The sequence below is a fragment of the Archocentrus centrarchus genome, unplaced genomic scaffold (genome assembly GCF_007364275.1).
Source record: "Archocentrus centrarchus isolate MPI-CPG fArcCen1 unplaced genomic scaffold, fArcCen1 scaffold_86_ctg1, whole genome shotgun sequence".
NCBI classification, from domain to species: Eukaryota; Metazoa; Chordata; class Actinopteri; order Cichliformes; family Cichlidae; genus Archocentrus; species Archocentrus centrarchus.
In genome coordinates this window covers 245187-268366 of record NW_022060296.1, presented here as the reverse complement: position 1 = coordinate 268366, position 23180 = coordinate 245187, and the positions used below count along the sequence as shown (strand labels likewise).

General features: G+C 40.6%; 1 protein-coding gene and 2 long non-coding RNA genes across 6 annotated transcripts; 1 reads left to right on the top strand and 2 right to left on the bottom strand.

The window, feature by feature from the left end:
- Positions 1–1358: 1358 nt before the first annotated feature.
- Positions 1359–13660, bottom strand: LOC115777919 (uncharacterized). Of its 3 annotated transcripts, XM_030725940.1 has the most exons (8): positions 13190–13660; positions 6484–6986; positions 5083–5269; positions 4845–4959; positions 4001–4287; positions 3496–3713; positions 2572–2730; positions 1359–2085 (listed from the first exon to the last, which is right to left on the bottom strand). In XM_030725940.1, the coding sequence occupies exons 1-3, from the start codon at positions 13633–13635 to the stop codon at positions 5202–5204; spliced, it is 1017 nt and encodes a 338-aa protein (XP_030581800.1). In that variant the 5' UTR covers positions 13636–13660; the 3' UTR covers positions 1359–2085; positions 2572–2730; positions 3496–3713; positions 4001–4287; positions 4845–4959; positions 5083–5201. The 3 variants fall into 3 exon arrangements, with proteins under 3 accessions (XP_030581800.1, XP_030581802.1, XP_030581801.1); XM_030725942.1 differs by lacking the exon at positions 13190–13660 and having other exon boundaries at positions 6484–6983; XM_030725941.1 differs by lacking the exons at positions 1359–2085; positions 2572–2730; positions 3496–3713; positions 4001–4287 and adding an exon at positions 4467–4522.
- Positions 13661–15543: 1883 nt separating this feature from the next.
- LOC115777926 (uncharacterized) lies at positions 15544–18552 on the bottom strand. Its single transcript, XR_004019709.1, has 6 exons — positions 18142–18552; positions 17422–17553; positions 16922–17071; positions 16510–16638; positions 16287–16405; positions 15544–16105 (listed from the first exon to the last, which is right to left on the bottom strand). It is a non-coding gene; the product is annotated as an uncharacterized LOC115777926 (long non-coding RNA).
- On the top strand, positions 18081–21341 carry LOC115777927 (uncharacterized). 2 transcript variants are annotated; one of them, XR_004019711.1, is made up of 6 exons: positions 18081–18708; positions 19054–19136; positions 19248–19392; positions 19860–20012; positions 20334–20548; positions 20975–21341. It is a non-coding gene; the product is annotated as an uncharacterized LOC115777927 (long non-coding RNA). The 2 variants fall into 2 exon arrangements; XR_004019710.1 differs by having other exon boundaries at positions 18084–19136.
- The last annotated feature ends 1839 nt before the right edge of the window (positions 21342–23180 follow it).

Below are 23180 nucleotides of genomic sequence, written 5' to 3'. Positions count from 1 at the left end.
TTATTATGAATGTAACTAATGAAATGGAAGTGTGGGTGTTACAGCGGACACACTAACCCACTATCTCTCCCTCGTGGTAACAATGCTGTCCCCTTGTAATATAGTCCGTCACAGACATGAGACGATGTCACATCAGGCTAGAACTTTATTTTCCTTTGCCACACAATAAGCACACACTCGGGCTGACCAGTAGAAATGTGGTTCTGAAATAGCTACAAAATGGTAACAATAAAATATCACTCTTAACTAATCATCGTCTATTTAGCATGTACCACACTCATTAGGAACAAATTATCCTATGAACAGTAAGGACAAGTAAGGCAAAATGAGCACAGAATCATCAACAGGAGAAAAATCTCTCATTTGAGGGTCAACACTGCCCTCTACTGGACAAAATAATTCTGTACATGGGGATCATTAGAAAACAGAAACCTGGATTTTAATGTGAAATTAAAACTTTTTTTTTTCCCCTCAGGAAATGAAACCTAGCTGGGTGACAACACTGTGAGTTCAGACACTCAAATAATTAAGTTCTTATTTATCAATGTCTTTTGTTAGAAAGGCCCGGACCTATTTAGTGTTTTCTGTGTCATGACTTTGTGTTGTGTAGTAATGCACCACCTACTGGACTGGCAGGGTAAGTGATGCTCCTCATTTGCAGTCATGTGGAGCTGCTGAGCAAACCAGTCCAGTCCGTGTGGTGTTGTGTGTTCTTGACCTAAAGTGAGTATTTTCCTGTCTTTAAGGTTTTGACTGGTTCATGGGATAGTGCGACTATCAGGGCCTCCCTGTTCTGCTTAGATTGGTGCTCTGTTCTCTTCTTGCTCTCTCCCGTGTGTGTGTGTGTGTGTGTGTAGTTCATGTACTGGAGGCGGAGTTTCTGGGAGCTGATTGCACACCTGGAGAGGATGTGCACACCTGTGGCTCATTATCTCGCTTTGCTGTGGTTTCTTAAGCAGAAGCAGGTCATTCAGTCAGTCTGCGCAGATATTCAGCGGCCACCTGGACTGTGTGTGTTTTCACCTTACCGAGGTGAGAGTGAGAGGAGTGACCTGTCTGGACAGCAGAATCCGTTCTGGATCTGGAGATTCCCCTGTTCAGCCCCTAAACCCGAAACAGACAATAAACTTTTAAACTGCTTTTCAGAATCCTGCGTTTTGAGTCCCACCCATTCACTGAACACTATGACAGCAACAGTGAAAAGCAGAGAGAGAGAGTGGAGGAAGCTGCTGACTTCCCAGATAGCAAAGTGACTCCGCCCCCGATCCGCCCCGGATGTGCCACTGACTCCGTAACGGACCCGCAAAACCGGTCCGTATCGGAGTCCACTTGCACAGCGAGACGGATCAGTAACGGATCAGGATCACGGTTGAGGAACAGATCAGGACCGGATACAAATCGGACCCGTCCACGTTTCAGGTTATCCAAAACGGATCCTTTACGGAGCCGTCTGTGGAAAAACTGATCCGACACGGATCCGTTTTGAATCCGTTCATATAACAGCTTATTTTGGCCAGAATATTTTCAGGATCCCTTATTAAAAATTGCTGTAGCCATGCTAGCTACAGTTAAAGCTAAAATATCTATTTGGACATGAAGACTGATTTTAGGGAAAATGAAAAATCTTTAACAATTACGGCATCCTTATCTAAAGCCTAATTTTCCATTTGAATAACAAGATGAGCATATGAGTATTACAAAAATAATGGGATCATAAATGTATCAAGAATACTGTTTATTTACTATAAATCCTTTAACACTTCTTTATTCTTTAACAAAATGCAGTAAAGGAAAAAGTAAAATGGCAAAGAAAGGAAATACTATCACAAATTAATTAAGCAGGTGATGCATTGATTCATTACTGTACTTCATTAAAACATTAACAGACAAATAACTGAAAGATAACCATTTTTGGAACAATAACAGTAACAATAACAAACTGAAGTCCTCAGCATTGATTCGGGATGGTAACAGGAGGACGCCGCCTTCTTCCTCTGTCTGCTGCCAGATTGAACCATCGTATGGCATGTTTCCGAATCTCCTCTTCTGTGGCAGCACGGGACACGTGGGTCTTTCTTACTGCATCTATACACACAAGGTATATGTTATATGAAAGCTTTGAAATCTTTCCAGCAGCTTGTTGAATCTATACCATGAAGAATTAAGGCAGTTCAGAAGGCAAAAGGGGGCTCAACCTAGTGCTGGCATCATGTACCTAATAAAGTGGCCAGCAAGTGTAGCATGTTGATTGTAAGCTTTGGACATAGTGGGGAAAAAACTCCAAAAATTTACAACTCATCTTTAATATTTAACAGCATCAGTTATTGCCAATCAATGCAGTCATGTCCGGGTATCCAACTATGTACCACAGAGGAACATCACAGATCTCAAAGGGGAGTTTTTCATTTGAAAGAGTGCTGTGGAATAAAGGTACACCTGAAAACTGTCCTCCAAAGCCCATAACTGGCATTATCAATGAAATGATACAATACGACTCTCAGAGTTAAAAGATTTGTGCTTCATTAAACCATGACAATCAAATCATTTGCAAAATCTATTACAATTACTTACACAAGAGTACTGTTTTTGATGCCATCTGGGAGAAACCTCCCTTTCCATTGGCCCCTGTCCAATTTATCTTCTGTCCAATGTCACTGTGGAACATGCGGGAAAGAATGTTCCATGTGATACTTCTTGCATCAGCCCCCCGATGGCTGCCAGTGAAGAAATCTAAAAATGGAGAGGAAATAATGGGAAAAGTTTAAACACATTTCACAAAAAATAAGTTGCAGGCAATTAAACACAACAACAAAAGACAGCTTCATTTGTATTTGAGTTATCAAAAAGGTCCCGTGTGCCAGCTCAAATGTGGGTATATAGAAAAATTAAAAAATAATCATTTTACATTTTTCCTGAAAGGGCTATTCATTTTGCAATTCTTACTACTTATCCCTGGTCAAAATGGTAATATGAAAGTACAGAGTCTGCATAAAAGCACTTTGTGCTGCTGGATGGTCTTCCTCACTTTTATGACAGGTGCTTTAATTAATTTTACCAGTGCACATAAAACAGTTTAATACTTTTATTAAACATAACTGATTGTTGTCAGTGTGATTAAATATAAATTCACTTCAGCTGCACAGCCAACACACATAAATGCAAACATACTTTGTAAATTTATTTACACGTATTTCTCACATTTCATTTTAAAAAGTTAGGAATGCCATTTGAGTTAAGTGGAACATTTCCTTATTCACAAAGAAGCATTTCCAGTCTTTCAGTGAGAGATACAGATTATCAATTGAACACGGGTATTGGCAAATAACCACATCTTATCCGGACTGTAAAAACCTGGATCTGGCTGTTCGTAATATTTAACATTCAGCTTTTCATTATAAACAGCATCATTCGTATTATACAAAACCATGACAGTGACAAAAGTGGGATTTCTTTGTGTTGAATGTCAAGTAGAATGGTAATCAGATGAAAACTCACCACACTCTGCTTCAGGTGAGAGTTAGCAGGATCTTTGAGCCATTTCTCAAAATTCTCCACTTCCTCCACTGATTGTAGTGGAAACTGTACAGGGTCAGGTATTTCTCTTTCTTGGACAGTTGAGTTCAGCTTGTTGGTCAGATAGTTTACTTTGGTGGTTAACTGGTCTTGTTGGTGTTTAATGTACTCCAGTAAGCTCAATATTTGAACTTCTGCAGCTGTTGGAAGAAGAAATGAGACAAATTTGCTGTAATCTTTTCCAATAACTGGATTACATGGCAAATGGCTATAGTGTAGTATTCATATTTACAAAGAATACAATATACCGATTATTCAAGCTTTACTGTATACACTTTTGGAAAAATCTGTGTACATTCAGGAAGAAATGCATTGTTGCATTCGATGAGTTTATTTTCACTTGGATGTTACACTGAGAATAACTGAATTTGTGATGTAATTTTCAGTCATTGAAAGGTGAATACTAGCTGTTTAAGAGATTGCTTACCAGAGCAGGTAATTGTGTCTGAGCCATACCGTCCCCCTTTCCAAGTAGGCCTGTAGACATGGCTTGAAGAAGGAGTTGGCTCATCTCTTGGTCTATTTTCCATCTGGGCAAGCAGTGGTGGTGATGGAGTTTTTGCAGAAGAAGCAATTGTGTGGATGCTAGCTCCAGTGAAAGGTGGTGGTTGGATAACTGGAGCAGGTGGTTGTAGTGGGCGTCTTACTGCAGCTCTGGCTTTCCTTTTCAGGTAAACTTCTTCTGTGTCACTGTCAGAGTCCCCAAAGAAATGACTGTCAAGCAGAATAGAAAAATAAAAATACTTAATACTTCATTTGTCATTATTAAAACATGTATTTTTTTACTTTACTCAAGCTGTACACTACTCTAATTGCTTTCGAATTCTGTGATTTGAATACCATCCATTCTCTTCTGCTTATCCTGTTCAGGGTCATGGGGGGGGCTGGAGCCTATCCCAGCTGTCATAGGGTGACCTGTCACAGGGTACACCCTGTACAGGTCACCAGCCTGTCATAGGGCCAACACAGAGAGACAGACAGCCATTCACACCTATGGGCAATTTAGAGTGACTAATGAACCTAACCCCAGTAAGTGCATGCCTTTGGACTGTGGGAGGAAACCCACACAGACACGGGGAGAACATGCAAACTCCACACAGAGAGAGGGAGAGAGAGAGAGAGAGAGAGGCCCGGGCCAAGGGGGAATCAAACCCAGGCCTTCTAGATGTTATTCTGTTATGTTAGTGCTAACCACCACACTACTGTGCTGCCTGTATTTTGAATAATGATGACCAAAAAAAGCAAGGAAGGCATATAATGTATATAGTAACATTGCCTTTGGCTTCCTTTTTGGTCGTATTTCCTCCTCTTCCTCTTCTGACTGAAGGTCTGATGTGCTGCATGTAAGCGATTTCTTCAGAAGCTGTCGTGCCTCAAAGTACTGATCTACAAATTACAAACTTGAGTTTACAACAGATAACACAGTTGTCTTTAAACACATAAAATATAATAGCAAATATATTTCAGTATTTAATTAAAATAGGCAGAGGTGTATTAGAAATTGCATACCACATGATTTGATAATTCTGATATCGTATGTCTTCCAGTCTGGTCCTGGTTCCTCTACATTTTTTACTGCCTTATCCACTCTTTCATCATTTCTATAGTTGGGCCAGTAGGTAGCACCATCACAGCACCAGTTTTCTGGTACTACTGCTACTGCTTTGTTGCTCTGGAACTCGACCAAATGGAACATCTTGAAGTGGAAAAAGAAATCAAACAACAACAAATAACAAAAAAAAGAGCTGCAACCAGCAACACTACCACAATTGCTTTGCTTAGAAAATAATATAACAAAATGGTATCATCCTCGACATTTTAAATGCCTGTTAGAAAAAAACAGCCTTAATAGCTATTAAGTTATACTGCCAGCAAGGACAATAGACAGGTACAGAGAAAAATCTGATGTGTCCCTAAAAGGCATGGAACATTGGTATGGCCACAAAACCATCTCTATGAGGCAAAACAGTACATTTTACAACAAGCTCTGACACTTTAACACACTTGAATGAATCTGATGTTTGTGAAATTTTATAAATATTCAGATAGTCAGAGTTAAATGGATAATCAAAGAACAAAGATTTATCTGAGAATTCCTTGTATACCACATAGACTCCATCACTGCACTCTACAATGTTATGTATACAACAAATATCATTTCCAATAACAAAAACATTATCCCCAGTTGAAACTTTAACAGTCCACTTATCACAGGTCATTTCACCATACTGTGCTTTCACTGACAGTCCACCTATAATTGGTCCAACATAATGTGGCTTTTTAAAAGAGGTACAACTTAAAGGAGCTTCCATAATTCTAATTTCAGACAATCGACGGATTATTTGGGCAAGGGGGAACTCTGGTTTCCTGATGAGCTTTTTAAGCTTATGCAGATAATTTTCATAAGGAAATGCTGAAAATGAGTCCAGACAACCATGTAGTTGCACATCACCTGCTAGATGGACCAAACCATGTACATTATAAACAATTTGATCTTTTCCATATATTTCACCAAAGTGACTAACAAACATTTCAGCAAAGTACGGGCATACTGTGTGTGGCAGGACAGTCTAGGACTAACTAAAATAGCAACACCAGAGAAGAGTAGCATGAAATTATAGTACATATTTTGATCCAGAAATGTGCCTAGCATTACAGGTCCTGTGTACAGGAGAAACTGTCTAAATTCTGTGGCCTTCCAACGATCCAATTCCCTCAGAGATCTGGGCTTCCGTGCAAACTCTACAGGAATAAAGGAACGCATTTCTAACAGTTTTGCTGACATTCTTTCCACTATGCTCGCAGGCAATCGAAAATTCAGAGGACCCCTGAGCCAGATGTGTAGCATTCTTCTAACAACTCCTAAACAAACTAAATGCATGTAATCTAGAGGGAACTGTGAAACCATACCCACACTACTGCCAATAAATGGATGTGGTCCTTCATGATGATGACTCTCATCGGCCATGTTTGTGAATGATTCATCTGTCCGTAGGGCATAGTCTGCACATGGGTATGTCATGCGTCTGTTAACATAGTTTCCAGGCTGCACACATTTGTCACATCCATGGTAGGCATTGTGGTTCTTTGTGTTTTTAATAAAGGACCTGGCTGGTGTGTCACAGATGACTGTATGCAGCTTGAGATTTAACTGTTTACCTTCTAAATCAAAACCATTTTCAAGCTGTTGTAACTCTGTAACAAAGTCTTCAAGGAAGTCTTTTGCTGAACTTGGTTTCTTTGGTCCACAGAACAAACCTATAACTACAGGTTCCTTCATGGGAACACTTAATAGTAGACCAAGGATGGGCCACAACTGCAGACAAGAACTCTTGAACAAAGGAAGTCCATCTATGTTGATTTGTAACTTCAAAGTGAAACTGTCTGCTAACGTGTGTTTGAACTTTAACAATGTATTTCTAAGATCGGTTAATCGGTTAAAAGACTTAAAAGCAGATGTTGTTTTTCTACAGGAGACACATGTGTCCAAAACATCTGTGCTCACTCTTTCCTCTCCACAGTTCCCTCACACGTACTCAGCCTGCTATAACTCCAAACAAAGAGGTGTAGCTATATTGATTAACAAGAAGATAAACTTTAACATTAGCAACAGTACAATAGACCCTGAAGGTAGATTTATAATACTTAATTTATCTATACAGAATACAGATTTATGTATTGCTAGTATATATGGACCAAATGTTGATGACCCCTCCTTCTTTCATGCTTTGTTCACTTCACTCTCAGATCACTCTGACACCACACTTGTAATAGGAGGAGACTTCAACCTGGTACTTAATGCAGATATTGACAGGCTCAGTACAGCAGTGAGTCAGAGGAACTGGCAGTCTGCAGACATTCTTAAACAGTACATGAAGGATTTTGGACTTTGCGATGCTTGGCGTTCACATCACCCTACTTTGAGAGATTATAGTTATTTCTCACCAGTACACAAATCTCATTCCCGCTTAGATTACTTTTTAGTTAGCAGCTCCATAATGATGGATATCACAGACACTCAGATTCACCCTATCACTATTAGCGATCATGCACCGGTGTCTATGTCTCTGACACAGAAAAGAGTCACACCACCAATCAGGAACTGGAGATTTAATACATCATTACTTAAAGAAGAAGATTTTATTAATTATTTCAAAAAGGAATGGTCAGCATACTTAGAATATAATGATATTCCAGGAATATCACCATGTGTTCTTTGGGAAGCAGGAAAGGCAGTAATGCGGGGCAAAATAATATCTTACTGCTCGCATAGGAAAAACAAAGAAAAAGCACTTGTGTTAGAATTAGAACAAAAAATTAAATCTTTAGAAACTGCCTATGCCGCTTCACCACAAGAACATACAATTATCAGCCTGAGGAAACTGAAACTGGAGCTAAATGAAATAATTGATAAAAGGACACAATTTATGTTGCAGAGGCTGCGTTTGGAAAACTTTGAGCATGGAAATAAATCTGGAAAATTCCTGGCCAAGCAATTAAAACTGAATAAAGAAAAAACAGCTATTTTTTCTATTAAAGACTCGACTGGTATTATTACTCATGACCCACAACAAATAAATAACTCTTTCAGAGACTTCTATGAAGCCTTATATTCACCACAGATTAACCCATCTGATACTGAAATTGAAGAATTTCTTAATAATATAAATCTACCAAAACTAAATGACAGCCAGGCTGCAGCTCTGGATTTACCTCTTTCATTGTCTGAACTTAGTGAAGCCCTACAGCATCTCCCAAATAATAAAGCCCCAGGCCCAGATGGTTTTCCAGCCGAGTTTTATAAAGAATTTTGGTCTGAGCTAGCTCCCATTTTTTTCAGAATGGTAACTCAGATTCAGAATGACCACATCTTATCTCCAACCTTAAACTCTGCTAACATTAGCCTGCTTCTTAAACCAGGCAAAGACCCCACACTCCCATCCAGCTACAGGCCAATCTCTCTCATTAATGTAGATCTTAAAATAATTTGCAAAGCCCTTGCCAAAAGATTAGAAAGTATTACTCCATTTATTGTACATCCAGATCAAACAGGCTTTATCAAGGGTCGGCACTCAGCCAATAATACACGTCGACTGATAAATATAATAGACTATTGTTCTATTAACAAATTAGAGACGACAATCGTGTCTTTAGATGCAATAGAAGGCATTTGATCGGGTAAATTGGAAATTCTTACTAGCAGTTCTGCAAAAATTTGGATTCGGTTCATCCTTTACAAACTGGATCAGAACACTACACAGCTCTCCGAATGCGCGTGTTAGGACAAATGATCTCATTTCACAAAGTTTCAGTCTGCAGAGGGGCACTAGGCAGGGCTGCCCACTCTCTCCCTCTCTTTTTGTAATTTTCATTGAGCCGCTAGCAGCAGCAATCCGTCAAAATGCAAATATTAAAGGGATTCAAACTGAAAATATGGACCATAAACTTAGCCTTTATGCTGATGATGTATTACTTTTCCTTGGGAATTCACAAGGCTCTCTTTTGAAGACTATCACACTGATAGATAAGTTCTCATCTATATCTGATTACTCTATCAATTGGAGTAAATCAACAGTTTTGCCTCTGAATTGTAATTTCCAGAGAACCTCTAGGACCCCACTAAAGTCAGGAAATATTAGATATTTAGGCATAAATTTTTCCGCCAGGCTCTCAGACTTGGTACGATTAAATCATATCCCCTTATTAAAAACAATAGAGGATGATCTCACACGTTGGAACAGTTTACCTATATCACTCATGGGGAGAGTTGCTGCCATTAAAATGATGGTTTTACCAAAAATTAATTATCTATTTTCATTGATCCCTAATAAACCTTCTATTCCTTGGTTCAAGTCACTAGATTCAAACATCTCAAAATTTTTATGGAAAAACAAACCGTCAAGAATAAGCTTAAAAACTTTACAAAAGCCAAAACACAGTGGAGGTCTAGAATTACCAAACTTTTATTACTATTTCTTAAGCAGTAGATTGCAGTATATTTCAAAGTGGATCAAATCCAATTCATTAGACAACCCATGGCTGGATCTAGAACAGGCGTTTTGTGGAAAAATAAAAATCTCAGATTTACCTTTCATTAGTTCCAGTATTAAACATCATAACTGCTATAAAGTCCTTAGTATAAATACCTCTCTGACAGCCTGGTGGGAATTTTTAAAAATAACTAAGTCTTCACTCATCCCCTGTAAACTAACACCCATTTGGAACAATCCAGATATTTGTCAGAAAAAGAAAATGCTGAATTTTCCGTTATGGCGTGATAAGGGTATAAATAACTTAGAACATATTATCCAAGATGGAAATTTTATCACGTTCCAAGAACTTATATCAAAATATAGAATTGGCAACGGTAGATTTCTGGAATATCAACAAGTTAAGTCCGTCCTACAGGGAAGATTTAACCTTAATCAATTGAATCTAGAAATGCCTACTTGGGTAACAGAATTTCTTAACCTCTGTACCCCAAAATTGTTATCAAAATTATATAAATTATTAATAAAAACTGATGATTCAGTTTCCCTCCCAATTACAAAATGGGAGCGTGATCTTTCTGTCAACCTGGATCAAAATTTATGGACAGAAATATGTTTAAATATCTTCAAAATGACTAAAAGACCCCAAATACAACTTGTACAATATAAGATTCTCCATAGAACATACTACACTGGACAAAGGATGTTCCAAATGGGCCTTACACACTCAAACATATGCACCCACTGTACAAGCAATTCAGAGGATAATCATCTACACGCTCTGTGGTCTTGTGTACCAGTTCAGAGATTTTGGCAGAGGATTTGTGAAGATCTATCCACATGGTTTAGCTGTCATATCCCAACTTCCCCCAGACTATGCATCTTAGGTGATGTCAGTGAATTAATTATGGAGTTAAATATATCACACATAGTTCTTACTGCCTTGTGCATCGCTAAGAAGATGATCCTCATGAACTGGAAGACAAAAAATAAACTATGTATTACTCAGTACAGAAATTTATTAGTAGATCATGTTAGTTTAGAGAGAATGTCTGCTTCTTCTAAAAACAAATTGGAGGAATTTGACTCTCTTTGGTTCCCACTGCTCAGCTCCATTACTTAGTGGGGGTGGTGGGCTGCGGGCTCTGCTCCTGATGTGCTTTGTGGGGGGTGGGGGGGGGACTCCGGGGGCCTGGGTAGCTGGTAGCCTCCTGAGGCTGGGGTCCTGGGGCGACCTTCTGGTGATGTCTGTGTGCCTGTCCTGGTTGATGGTGGTGGGGGCTTGGATGGTGCTGCCTTCGGTCCTGGGGTGTGGGCGGGGTGCTTGGGGGGGTGGTGCCGGCCCTCGGTCGGTTGGCTGGTCTTCCCTGTGTGGCTTGGGGGCTGGGGTCTGGGGCCCCGGCACTGGGGCCGCGCCGGCTCCCGGTGGGCCCCCCCTGGCGCGGGGGGGGCCTCTGCTGTCCCGGCCGCGCCGCCGGGTGGGGTGGGTTGGCCTGACGTCGGGATGTCCGGTCTACGCTTTTGGGGCCCTGGGGTGCCTGCATTGCAGGGGGGTGGGGTGGGGGATGGGGCCGCGGGTGGGGGGGTTGGGGGGGACTGGGCACTGCATTTCCATGCCCAGGCCAGTATGTCCTGTCGCCTGTTTGTGTCTATTGTTGAGTGAATGGGCATCTAGGAGGAGCGGGCCGCCCTCTGCGGTGGGGGCGAGGGCGCCAACCTCGGGTGCTGCAGTGCTCCGGGATGCTGTCACAGCGGCCCCGGGCTCACCTCCCCCTGCCCTGTGCTGGGGTGTGGGAGGTCGGGGTGCCTATTGAGCCAGCGGACAGCTGGCTCTCTTCTTCCAGGATTTTTCCTGGTCATATGCCCCCCCCCCTCCCCCTCCCCATACACAAACACACACACACACACACACAGAATACACATCACTCACAGTTGTAGGATGGAGAGGCCACGTGGAGAGCTGCACCACCACTTGCCTCTCCGTTTTAATTGCACTTTAGTCATTATAACTCACAACACATACACACTTACAACCTGATACACATAGGACCTTTGGGGCAGGCATGTTACTCAGAGGTTGATGAGATGGGCCGCTGAGGTGGCCCCACTCGGATCCTCGTCACTGTCTGTCTCCAAATTTTATTTGCACTTTAGACATGGAGGGTTTTGGGGGGGCAGTGTGGGCAAGCACTGACGACTAACAGTTGGCGCTTGTGGCATAACTGTCCCCTCAATTTTAACTGCACCCTATACACCTCATTCACTCACAAACATTAACACATAGACCTACAAGTTGGGGAGGAGGAGGGGTGGATGGGTCATCTTACACCCCGATTTCTTGCGTCTCGCCCGGGGTAGGGGTCGGGTGGTTCCTTGGGGACCGGGCTGGTGGCGTCCTGGGGTCGCTGTTGGCCCTGGGGTGGTTTCCACTTGCCCCGCCTTCAGAGGGTGGGTAGCTATGGATGAATGTGTGTCTTTGTGTATTTGTCACCGTCTCCGTGAGTATGGGTGGTTGAGTGAATGTGTATGTATGGCATATCTGTGTGTGGGTAAGTATGTATGGGCATGTATGAGTATCTGTGTATAAATGTGTACACGGGTGTCTGGGTGTGTTTGTATGTATGGCTGGACCTGGGTCTGGGCCTTGTGCCTTGCCTCCTGGCCACTCCTTGCTGGTTGCCTCCTCCCCCCTACCCCCCTGGGATGGGGGTGCCTCGGGGTTCCTGGGTGGGGCTGGGTGTTCTGGCGTGGGTACTGGCCTGCCCCCCTTGGGGGTGCGGTACGGGGCTGCGTTGGCTTCTTCGGCGTGGGGGGGGGCTCTGTGGAGGGTCGGGCGGTCCTTGGGTGCCGTGGGCCCGGGAGCCCTGCCGCCGGCCAGTGCAGGGGGCTGGCCGCTGGGGGGGGGCTGGCTTCTCATCGCCTTGGGTTCCCTGGAGCCCTCGCTCCTCGACTGGGGGGGCTCCGTCTGAGACCACCCTCTCCCGTCTGCTGGGGTAGGTGTGCGGTTGTCTTTGGACTGAGTGGCCGGGGGTCTTCCTGGCTCTTGGTGGGCTGCTGGTGGCCTGGGGTTCCGGGGGCTTTCCGTACCTGCCTCTGGCTTCTGATGGGTGGAGCTGCAGCGTTTTGCCCTCATTGGTAAGTACGTTCCATGACACAGACACAAACATGACACAGACACAAACGCCCACTCAATCACAACTCAACAAAATTGTTGGTGTGCGTAACATGCTTTGTTAGTTTTGTTTTTCACACACAAATTTATTTTTGCAAGTATTGATAGTATTTTTTTATATGTTAAAGTGATGAAGTATCTGATTAATAGACTTGTGCTCTTTCCCCTTTTTTTTTTTTTGCTCCCTTTCTCTCTCCCTTTTTCTTCTCTTTATTTTCCTCTTCTTCAGCCTGTCAGCTCTGGCTGTTACATAGTATGTGGAAAAATAACTCAGATAAATAAAATAAAGGGTTAAAACATCAACAAGAAGAGCCTATTGAGAACCTATAGAGCTCATCTTGAAATAGCAAATATGTTTGGCACAACAACGCATTCAGATCACAGTTCTGCTTGCAAGATCTACCAGACATGACAGGCTTTAAAAAAAAAAAAACAAAAAAAAAAAAAAAACAATGTATTTCTAAGAGAAGCCAGAATGCCAAAATAGTGGTACTGTCCTCCAGCCCTTTCAAGAATTGAGTATTCTGTCTCAGTTCTGAGGAGTGTCCTAGCATCCTTTGGAATATCAGAATGGTAAATGCGAAGTATGGCCAATAATGCTGTCAAAGCGACCAAGGAAATACGAAATTGTATGGCCCAGTGGGATAAACTGTCAGAGAGTGAAACCGAGTCTTGGAGTTCATCATCAAAATGATCAGACTCAGATGTCTGAGTCTGAACATCACAAGCAGCATCCTCAAAATCCTCAGACAGGCCTAGATCTATCTCCATGCCATCTTGCTCACTAAAACCAGCACCGGTTTCAGTGTCTAGACAGTGTGGATTATCAGTTCCAGTGTGACTTTCATGAAAATGCTCTTCACTGATGTGTCCATGGTCAAGGTTCCTCTCTGTTGTCATCTGAAAGTCAATTAAATTTGTGGCGTCATCCCGCATTTTTTAAGTCGGTTTTCTACGTCTACACGGGCCCTCCTTCTTAAGGTGGAGTTGGAGACAGGTAGAGTCTTTCTATTCATTTTATCTAAAAATAAAAATTTTAGAAACACATTTTTGTTATTATTCTGAGACCAGACAGGATTTTAAAGCAGGCAAACAAGCCTCAACCTAGACCACAGGACAAAACATTAAAATGACAGAACTTACACATTATAACAGAGAAGAAGCTGTTATAGCCACTTATACTGGCAATAACAGCTATTTTTTTTAAATGAAGAATATATTATAACAGTCAAAGCTTAACGTCCATTACAGTTGCTTTTTAAGTACAGATGTGCGTGTGCAAGATTTCTGATAGCATATAGGGGGTCAGGGCATTATGGAGTCAGGAGGGGGGACGAGCATCTGCTGACACATCAACCCGGAGAGATATGATTATCAAGGCCGGCTGAGGGAGCCGAATTCCTGATAATGCAAATGTTTTGGGACAGACTGCCTTGTTACTTTTCTCGGCAGCCTTCAGTTTTTCTGGGACACTCTCAGTTAATCCAATGGTCCAAATTGCTCGGTTACCGTCCTCACTGTGCAGACTCGTGCCCTTATCTCCAGATCTTATCCTTTTCACCTGCGAGCACGTTTGCAGCTGGACTGCGAGCATCCAGCTTGTGGCTCAGGTCCAACAGGTACTGAGTGTGAGTCTGTACGGTTCCACACAGCCCATCCATCTGGTTGTGCAGTCTCGCCAAATGCCGAAATGCTGCCCAGACTCTGTTAATTTCCCAGTAAATGAAAGTCTGCATGTTGTTGTTGGTTGTGTAGTGATGTAAAGTGTCTGCAGGTGTAACAACCAGCATCATCAGCTGTGATGGTCTTTATAAGCAGAGAACAGTCTGCTGTAACTCTCAGTCTGTCTGATTTACTTTTGTCTTTTTCTCCAATCAACCCATCACGAATCAGCTGGTAGGTGTCAGTGGATGTTAAACCTTTGTACCACCACTGAGTCCTGCCACAGTCAGGCTGACCACAAAGTCACTTCATCACCATCTCTGACAACTAATGTGTAAATTTGTCCAGTTGCTGCTGCTGTGAAAAAGAGAAAATCATTTGGAAAATAAAGTGTAACATGGATATGACTGTTATGTTCATAGTTGGTTCACTTCTGGTTTCCAAAGTTCAACAAAACTCAGGAAGTTGCAAACCAAACAGGTCTCAGTCAGAGGCTGAATGATGTAACATTAGTGGCAGGTTATTCATTTACAGTGTGTTGTGTATTCTTACCTTTAAACTGAAGCATCAGGATCAGGAATGAAAGCATTTGAATCCATCTGAATTCAGCCATCGTGCTTCTCTGTCTCTCTTCCTGCTCTCACATTCACAAATGAGACGTCTCAAAGATGAAGACAGCGCTGACGTCCTGCTCTCTTACACTTATACTTTAATACTAAAACTTGGACTTATACTTTAGTATACTTTTTACATCTTTCTGCCACAAAGTACTAATACTTACTATATCTTGCTCCAAGTGCATAATAAGGTCAAGTCATTGACTCATGCTTAACATTGAATTTATATATTGATAATATAATGCTGGAGTTTAAAACTTTACAGTATATAGTATGTGTGCTCAATTGCATTATCTTTATGTACCTTAAAAATCATACACAAAAACAGAAAACCTTTGACTTGACTTTATTGATCAAGCTAGTCCCTTTCATAAGGGCTTGGCAATGGTGTTATGTACATAGCATCAGCTGTTTCAACAAGAACACATTTTGTTTTGATCATGTCAGGCCAGACAGCATTAACAGTTTCAGCTTTTTTCACAACATGTACGAAAGTACACTGATGTGTGAATCTTTAAATACAGGCCTGTCTGATTTACTAAGTACCTCAACTAAAACACAACATAGTTTGCCACATGAACAAAAAGCAGGGATTTGATGTGAACATGTTTGTTTAAAAATAACCAAGTCAGAAATTAAACAAAATGTACCATCTTTCAAGCATGCAGCACTATTGTGTCTCTTCTTTAGTCTGTCATAGTTTTGACTGTGATACACAAGTCCATGTACCAAAAAACGGTTCTAAGACCAAAAGCAGTTGCTTAGATTTCCACAATGGCAAGCCTATATGACATTTTTATACTTGTTTGCACCGGGGGGTGACCAAAACCTCTGACATTTTCATTTAGCATTTCACAATTTTCTGTTTTCCTTTTACTAAAGTAAAGTTCTTCAACAAAAGACTGAATTGAATGTGAGGGTGGAATCAAACCTGGAAACATTAGATTGAACAGTTTCAGTAAATGAGTAAGTGCTTTGCCTGTTAAGTTGTTACGCAGCACATAGGACATCAGCATCAATAAACTTTCTCCCTTTGAAACAGGTGCACCAGGATATAGGGGCTTGTCACCATCTGTGTGGTCTTCAATGCCCTATGGATATAGGAAAAAAAGATAGAAAAAGCATGTATAAATTAGAACGAGTAACAGTTAACACATACAGTGTGTATTATCATCATTATTATTATGTAGTACTGTCTCCAAATGTTCCAATTGTATGTAATGTGCGAATAGTAACTACTAACAATGTGTTATTGAACCACTGTCTACATACCACTGGAAATTCAGGTTCATTTTCTCTTGTACTCCCCTCCATCACGTCTTCGTCATCAGCATGGTTTTCAGCTTCATCAATGGCAGCACCAATCAAGTCCTCTTCAGAATGTGGCAGAGCTTCATCATTTTACAAGTTGACAAGGGAAAAAGATAACTTGAAGTAATTAATTAAAAGATTAAAGGAAGCGTATATAAACTAACCCATAGAATGGTGCATTCACCTCTGAGACGTCCACATCCAACTGGCTTGTGGTTGGTTTCTCAGTGTCGAGTTCATCATCTTCATTTTCACTGCTGGAAGTGTTACTCCAGTGGTCTTCTGTGTCAGTGTGGTTATCTATATTATCATTCTACATGTGAACAAAGGAAAGAGAATAAAAAAAATGTAACTTTTGCTTTTTTGTTAGCAATGTTGTCATTTGTCTACACTTTGGTTCAGCTAGAGGATAGCTCAAAATGCACATAAGTGTGGTATGAATGTGCTCAACCATTACAGCAAACCTCTAACTAAATGTATTGGAAAATGTGTGCACTGTTGACACTTCCGTGAGAGTGTCACTGAAGGCCCTCTGAAGCATATTACTATGCTAACAATCTTGGCCTAGTGTATTCCCCCACCCTACCCCAATGTACCTCTTGAATGTCCATATCCAACAGGCTGTCCGTGGAAGAGCTCTCACTATCAAGTTCATCTTCACTGCTGGAATTGTTGAGTTCTTCCTCTCCACTGGTCGAAGTGTAAGTCATGTGACCATCTGTGTTGATGTCATCATGACTGATATTCTACAGTTTAACAAGAGAAAGACAATGAACAACTGAATGAATTAACTCCCTTTATGTCAAGTCCAATCATCAAATCATAAACAGAGTAAGTGTAAACTTTAATTTTCTGACAACTTCAGTGCTTTCCACCTCAACTGCTTATTGTGTCATGGGAGAAAAATAAGTCAGTGATGTGGCATATGACAGGTGCTTATGATAATGTACCTAGTTGGGGAGCTGAAAGCACAATTTAGGAAAGATTCTTAAACTTTAATCAAGCAGGATATGAAGATTACCCAGATACATGGGGGAATGTATACTGGCAACACAACAATTCCACTTAGACTGAAACTGTGCTTTTGCATATTTACCTGTTGAAGGGCAGAATCCAAAAGCCTAGGTGTGGAAGAGCTCCTACTGTTGACATCATCTGTAACTTCTCTATGGGAAGCAGTGGGCTGACTAATGTGATCTCGTGAGTTGTCCTGTAGTTCTGCCCTATCCTGAAAAGGTGGGGTGTTCAAACATAAATTTCAATTATTACTCAGGTCCTTTCATTCCCTTTGGGTATACTGAGTGCATTTAAGATCATCCCAACATATTTTGGGAAGTTGCCTCCACATGAGACTGTACATAATGCATGGGTATCAATTGTCTTTGAAATTAAAACCAGATTCAACTTTCCCTATTCTGCCAACTTCATTGAAAAGAAATCTCACCTGCATTGTAAGCAGCTAGCTGCTAGCTATGTTCAGATCTTACACATCAAACATTAAAACATAACAGTTTTAATAGACTCCTTGCATATAAACATTTTTACTACGGCTCACTTACTTCCGGTTACATTGGCTATGTAACAATCACTGTAAAAGACAACTCACACAAACTTGCATTCGGACATTAGCTTACAAGTCTGTCACTCATAGTCAAACAAAAATGCTAACTTTAACAGTAGCAGCCATGTAATCTTTCATTTAAGATTACAAGCTGCTAACATTCCAACGTAACTAATGCGGCTAATGTAGCCTAACTGGAAACATCTGAGCAGTACAGAATTTTATGTGCGAGCAAATTCATTATCTGTTACTTACTTTTACTTTCCATCTGTACTTGGTAGTCCTTGGAATCTCTGCTGTGTAATCCTCTAAATATCTTTGATAAGGTCCACACTGTTTAGCCACGTTAGCTCTAATGAGCTAGCTCAGCTTCTTCCAGGTAGTATCACCACAGAAATTTCTGGTACGGCACTTCTGGCCATGGTCCCGCCCCTACCTGGCAGCCAATGGGAGCCTCCCAATTTTAAATTAGCGCTCACGCGCCAATTCAAGGTCTCCCTTGCAAAAAAAATAAATAAATAACGGTCTCAACCAGTATCAACAAGGAAAGGAGAAGAAGGAGAAGACATATCCTAGCTAAAATTGAATTTTCAGCATTAGATACCACAATGCCATTTGCCATTTATTATTTCAAGGACAAGACTGTGGAAGTTGGGAAGATTTTATGGATGAGTACTGATGACCAGCAACAATGTCCAAAAGTAATCACTCAGTGCCCTGATTTAGAAGAAGAAGACGGATGGATGGAGATAAAGTGGGACATAAAAGGCAGAAAAAAGTCAGCTCCAGCCTTTTTCCCAGCAAAGGTTTTGATGGTTGGTGGTAAGTTGTTAATTGTATTGCTTCTCAGTTAGCTTCATAGCTTCATCTATACCCTATATGAAAAAGCTAAAGGGGTGTTCACATTGGCAGTTTTTTAATTACAGAAAATAAATACCTTGGTATGACACCAGTTGATTCTAAGTGACATTTCTTTATCATTTCTGGTGTGCATAAAACTTAACTCCATAGTTATATGATTTTTGTTTTGAGTTACACATTTTTGAATCTAGGTATGATCCATCAGTGGTGCAGCTGACTCTGTAAATGCAAGTAAATCATCATTACCATGGATGTTATTATATTTGCTTGTTATAAACATATAAAACTGAATTATAATTTTAACAGAAGAGAAAGAAGTCATCGTGTGCTGAAAAAGAGTGATGATAGAAGAGCTGAAGAAGCAGCTGGCAAACAAAATATCTTCAGAGGTAAAATATTTGACTATTGTGGTATTTTGAGTTGAAGCAATAATTATGGTGTGGATTTTCTGCCTGATCCTAATTCTGGCTGATTCTTTGATTTCACGTGTTTTGGTGTAGTCAACTAACTCAAATGAGGAGTCATCAGATGAGGAGCAGCTGCCCAGAAACTGGAGTGGAGCACAGAAGAAAGTGAAAGAGCTTCAGAGAGATATCGAGAGCCTGAAAGCAGACTATGGGAAAGAGATACTAGATGCTATGAGAGGTATTTTCTCTTTATCAATTCAAGTAGCCTAAAGCAAATTATAAAACAACAGCTTTTAACGACTGAATATGTGCCTATACTGATTCCTGAAGTCAAACACTGTGGGTGTGCAGGTCAGGTATAATGAACTAAACTTAATAACACAATAAAGTGAAATTTTCATATACTCCCATACTGAAGCATTGAAATCTGAAAAAAGAGACTCACAAATCACACAGACAAACAATTGCTGGCAGGGAGAGCTGGGATCTGCTGCCAAGTGTGGAAAAAGGTCCACACCTGGCTTCAACCTGACATTTATAGGTTTAGGCTAATTCAGTCTCCTCCTGCTTCCTGTTTCTGCCTAATCAGCGCCACTTCCAGTCACGGTCTTCATAACAAAAATGACTAATTTAATGTTTTAAAATGGTCTCAAAACACAGTAATGACACAAAGCTTTTGTTGCCTTGTTTTCATTCCCTTTACAGAGCTTCCAGCAGTAGTGACAACGCTGAAAGAGATCTTAGAAAAAAATCACTGTTCAGATCTCAACTCCTGCTTCCACCTGGTCAACACCCACACCAGACCAACAAGTTTGACCACCCGCCTCTCCTCAAGTGTTGTCTGACCCTCATAATATGGTAAATACCTCAAAATGCATTGATAGGGTATGTGTTTATCCATGTGGGGAAATGTTTGCTATACAATTTCCCTCTACACCATGTGATTATACACATAATTTAAAAAGAAGCATATTAATCAACTTTGTGCTGGATGTATACAAATAATGATTGATTTGGAAATGCTATGATGATGCCCCCCAAATTTCTCATGTTATGGAGTTAGTCTATAGATTATAGGCCAATGCATATTCACTGCACTGATAAATGAATAGATTTACAAAGAAATTTTATATAATTGTTTAATCATTATTTGGTGAGTAATAGTAAAATGTTTTGCAGGTGCCTCTATACGCCAGGTTGTGATGTAAAAGTCCCAAGACTAAAGCTGAAGTCTCTGCGAACTGCAAGTTCAGCATTGTACATTGGGGATCTTGCGGTGTTCATCTATGGTAGACACGCTGTCCAACTCAAGTTTGACCCGGAGGCAGTCGGGGCCCACAAAGATGTGGAATCAAAACCACAACTGGATAACACCAAGCTTGATGCTATATTTGGTGAGTGCATTTAATTTAAGGCAAAACTGGAATAATAGGTAGAGACATAGTTATAATCAGACACTCACTCACACTATCAGTACTACAAATAAAATAAAATAAAAACAATACATACGAATGCTTCTATATGATGGTAAACAATCGAGGCTTTTCAGTTGTCGTAAATTACAGAGGATTTACACGTGATGTCACTGCCAGCACGCTGTCCATTGTTTTGCCACTCAGTTACAACACTCTGCCTTATTCAGTCTGACTGGCGTGTGATGTGTGTGCAATCCCTTTATAACAGTTTTTGCTGATTGCATTAAAGTTCAGAAATGTACCTGATAAACCATCCTCCCTGCCATGACATGTGTTAATTGTGGACAGTGAATAAGAATAACACTGAGGTAATGGTTTGTTCTGTATGTGTTTTTTCACTCACAGACCATGCCCAGGTGAAATCTCCTGACACCCACCATGCAAGATGTGAGACGAATCATAAGAAAGAAATGCAACAACATAAGCTACGCCAACAAGTAGATGAAAAGAAGTCATAAAAGTACAGATTTTGTTTCTGTCTTTTTTATTTTTGGTTCCAAAGGTGCGCTTTTCTTTGACCTTTTTTGACAAGGAAGGACTTTATTTCTCAGTTGAAGATGCTATGTTTACATTTTTACAAGCATATGCACAAGTTTTGCTTTACCACTTTTTACAAATAAGGACTTGATCTTGGAGAGACCATTATGTTTACATTTTTAGATGCAAATGTGCACTTTTTCCTTTCATTTTCTCCAGTAAGGAAGAACTTGATTTCATAGGTCTTTGTTTTTGAAATGTTTGAAATCTTTGAAAATATATAAAACTTGTTTTCAACATTCTGTCTTGTGATTTTGTAAATGCATCACACTTTCATAAACTTTAAGAATACTTTAAGGAGTATATTTCCAGTATATAAATAGTAAGCTACACGTAATGTGCCAAGCAAACTTAAAGTATAACAAATAAGCTAGTGAAATAACCAACATTTATAACAGTATACTTAAAGTATACAATAAAAATAGGGACTCAAAGTATATAACTAGTACAATGGCAGTATATCGATAAGTGTACTTGTGGTATACTTTAAGCATATGAGAGGGATATACCAAGTACATTGATAGTATATAGATGAGTGTACTTGTTGTATACTTTTGCAAACTTAAAATGAACTTTAAAGTATACTTTCATAAACTTGAAATGTTCCAATTTAGTCCGAAAAAGTATTAAATTGGTATACTTTCTAGTACACTTAAAGTACATGGTCTATAGTATACTTGCTATACTTATACTTATACTTAAGATGATCACCATCACCAGCCTGTATGTATGCATTATCAGCACAACCAACATTAGACATGCTGTCGCTCATCAGAGACGGCGATTGAAACAACCAATCGTCATCGCAAAAATCAATCATGTCTGGGGCTACCCACATCATAGCTATGAGATGAGATGTTTGACACGCACAGAGCATTGGACTCGCTAGCAGCAACAGCAACAGATAAACCAGACGGGCCTGCAGGATCACAAGACGTGTGTGGACGATCGCAGTGTACGCCCCCACCGCTAGGGAGTGTGACAACTGCAGTAGCAGGGTTGCTAACATTAGCAGCACAAACAGTAGCATCAGCACTAGCACACGGCAGACCCGCATCGCATTGGGATGTAGCAGCAGCATTAGCGCTGATGGTTGTGCAGACATTACCAACAGCAGTAGCAGCTGGTATGTAAAATGTGTGGGTGTGTGAAGAATGATTATTGCTGTCTGTGTTAACAGTTACAGCGTGTGTATTGCATGGTTCTGCCACTGGTTCAACACTGTCTGATAAAGAGGATGAGTTCATTACACTTCTTTTTAAACCATCACATGTTTTAAGCATGTGATTACTCAATATATTTAAAATGTGGAGTTGTGTACGAAGTTTGTTATTATCGATATTCAAACTGCCAGAGGATTTAAATTTTTTCTTCGTGGGTTCCATTGATAATCTGAGATCAAGGAGCGGATGAAGCTTCTTGTGCCTCCTGACCTTGCAGTAATCTTATACTTACGGTCTCTAAAATAGTTTTTAAAATATCTACAACGGCTAGTTGTGTGTTTAAAATTTCTACAATGAATTGTCTTGTTTCTTTTAATTCAGTAAGGTTTGTTTCTCTGGTACAATGCCTGGTTTTGATAGAGTTTAAAACAGATGATAACACTTCGGGATTACAAAGATTATTATGACTGGCGATTTCAGGAGCAGGGGTTGACGCTACCCATGCGTTGTAAGCTTCAATCAAATCCTGATCAGTTATGTCATGCACATTATTATCGGGACCCCTAACTCTCATACACCGTGGAGTTGTAGTACCGCAAAAAGAGGGACTGTTGTCACCTGGTTCAGATGAGATGGTTTGTTGTCCTGGTTCAGAGGAGTTGGTTTGTTGTCCTGGTTCAGAGGAGTTGGTTTGTTGTCCTGGTTCAGATGAGATGGTTTGTTGTCCTGGATCTGGTTCAGATGAGATGGTTTGTTGTCCTGGTCAGATGAGATGGTTTGTTGTCCTGTTCAGATGAGATGGTTTGTTGTCCTGGTTCAGAGGAGTTGGTTTGTTGTCCTGGTTCAGATGA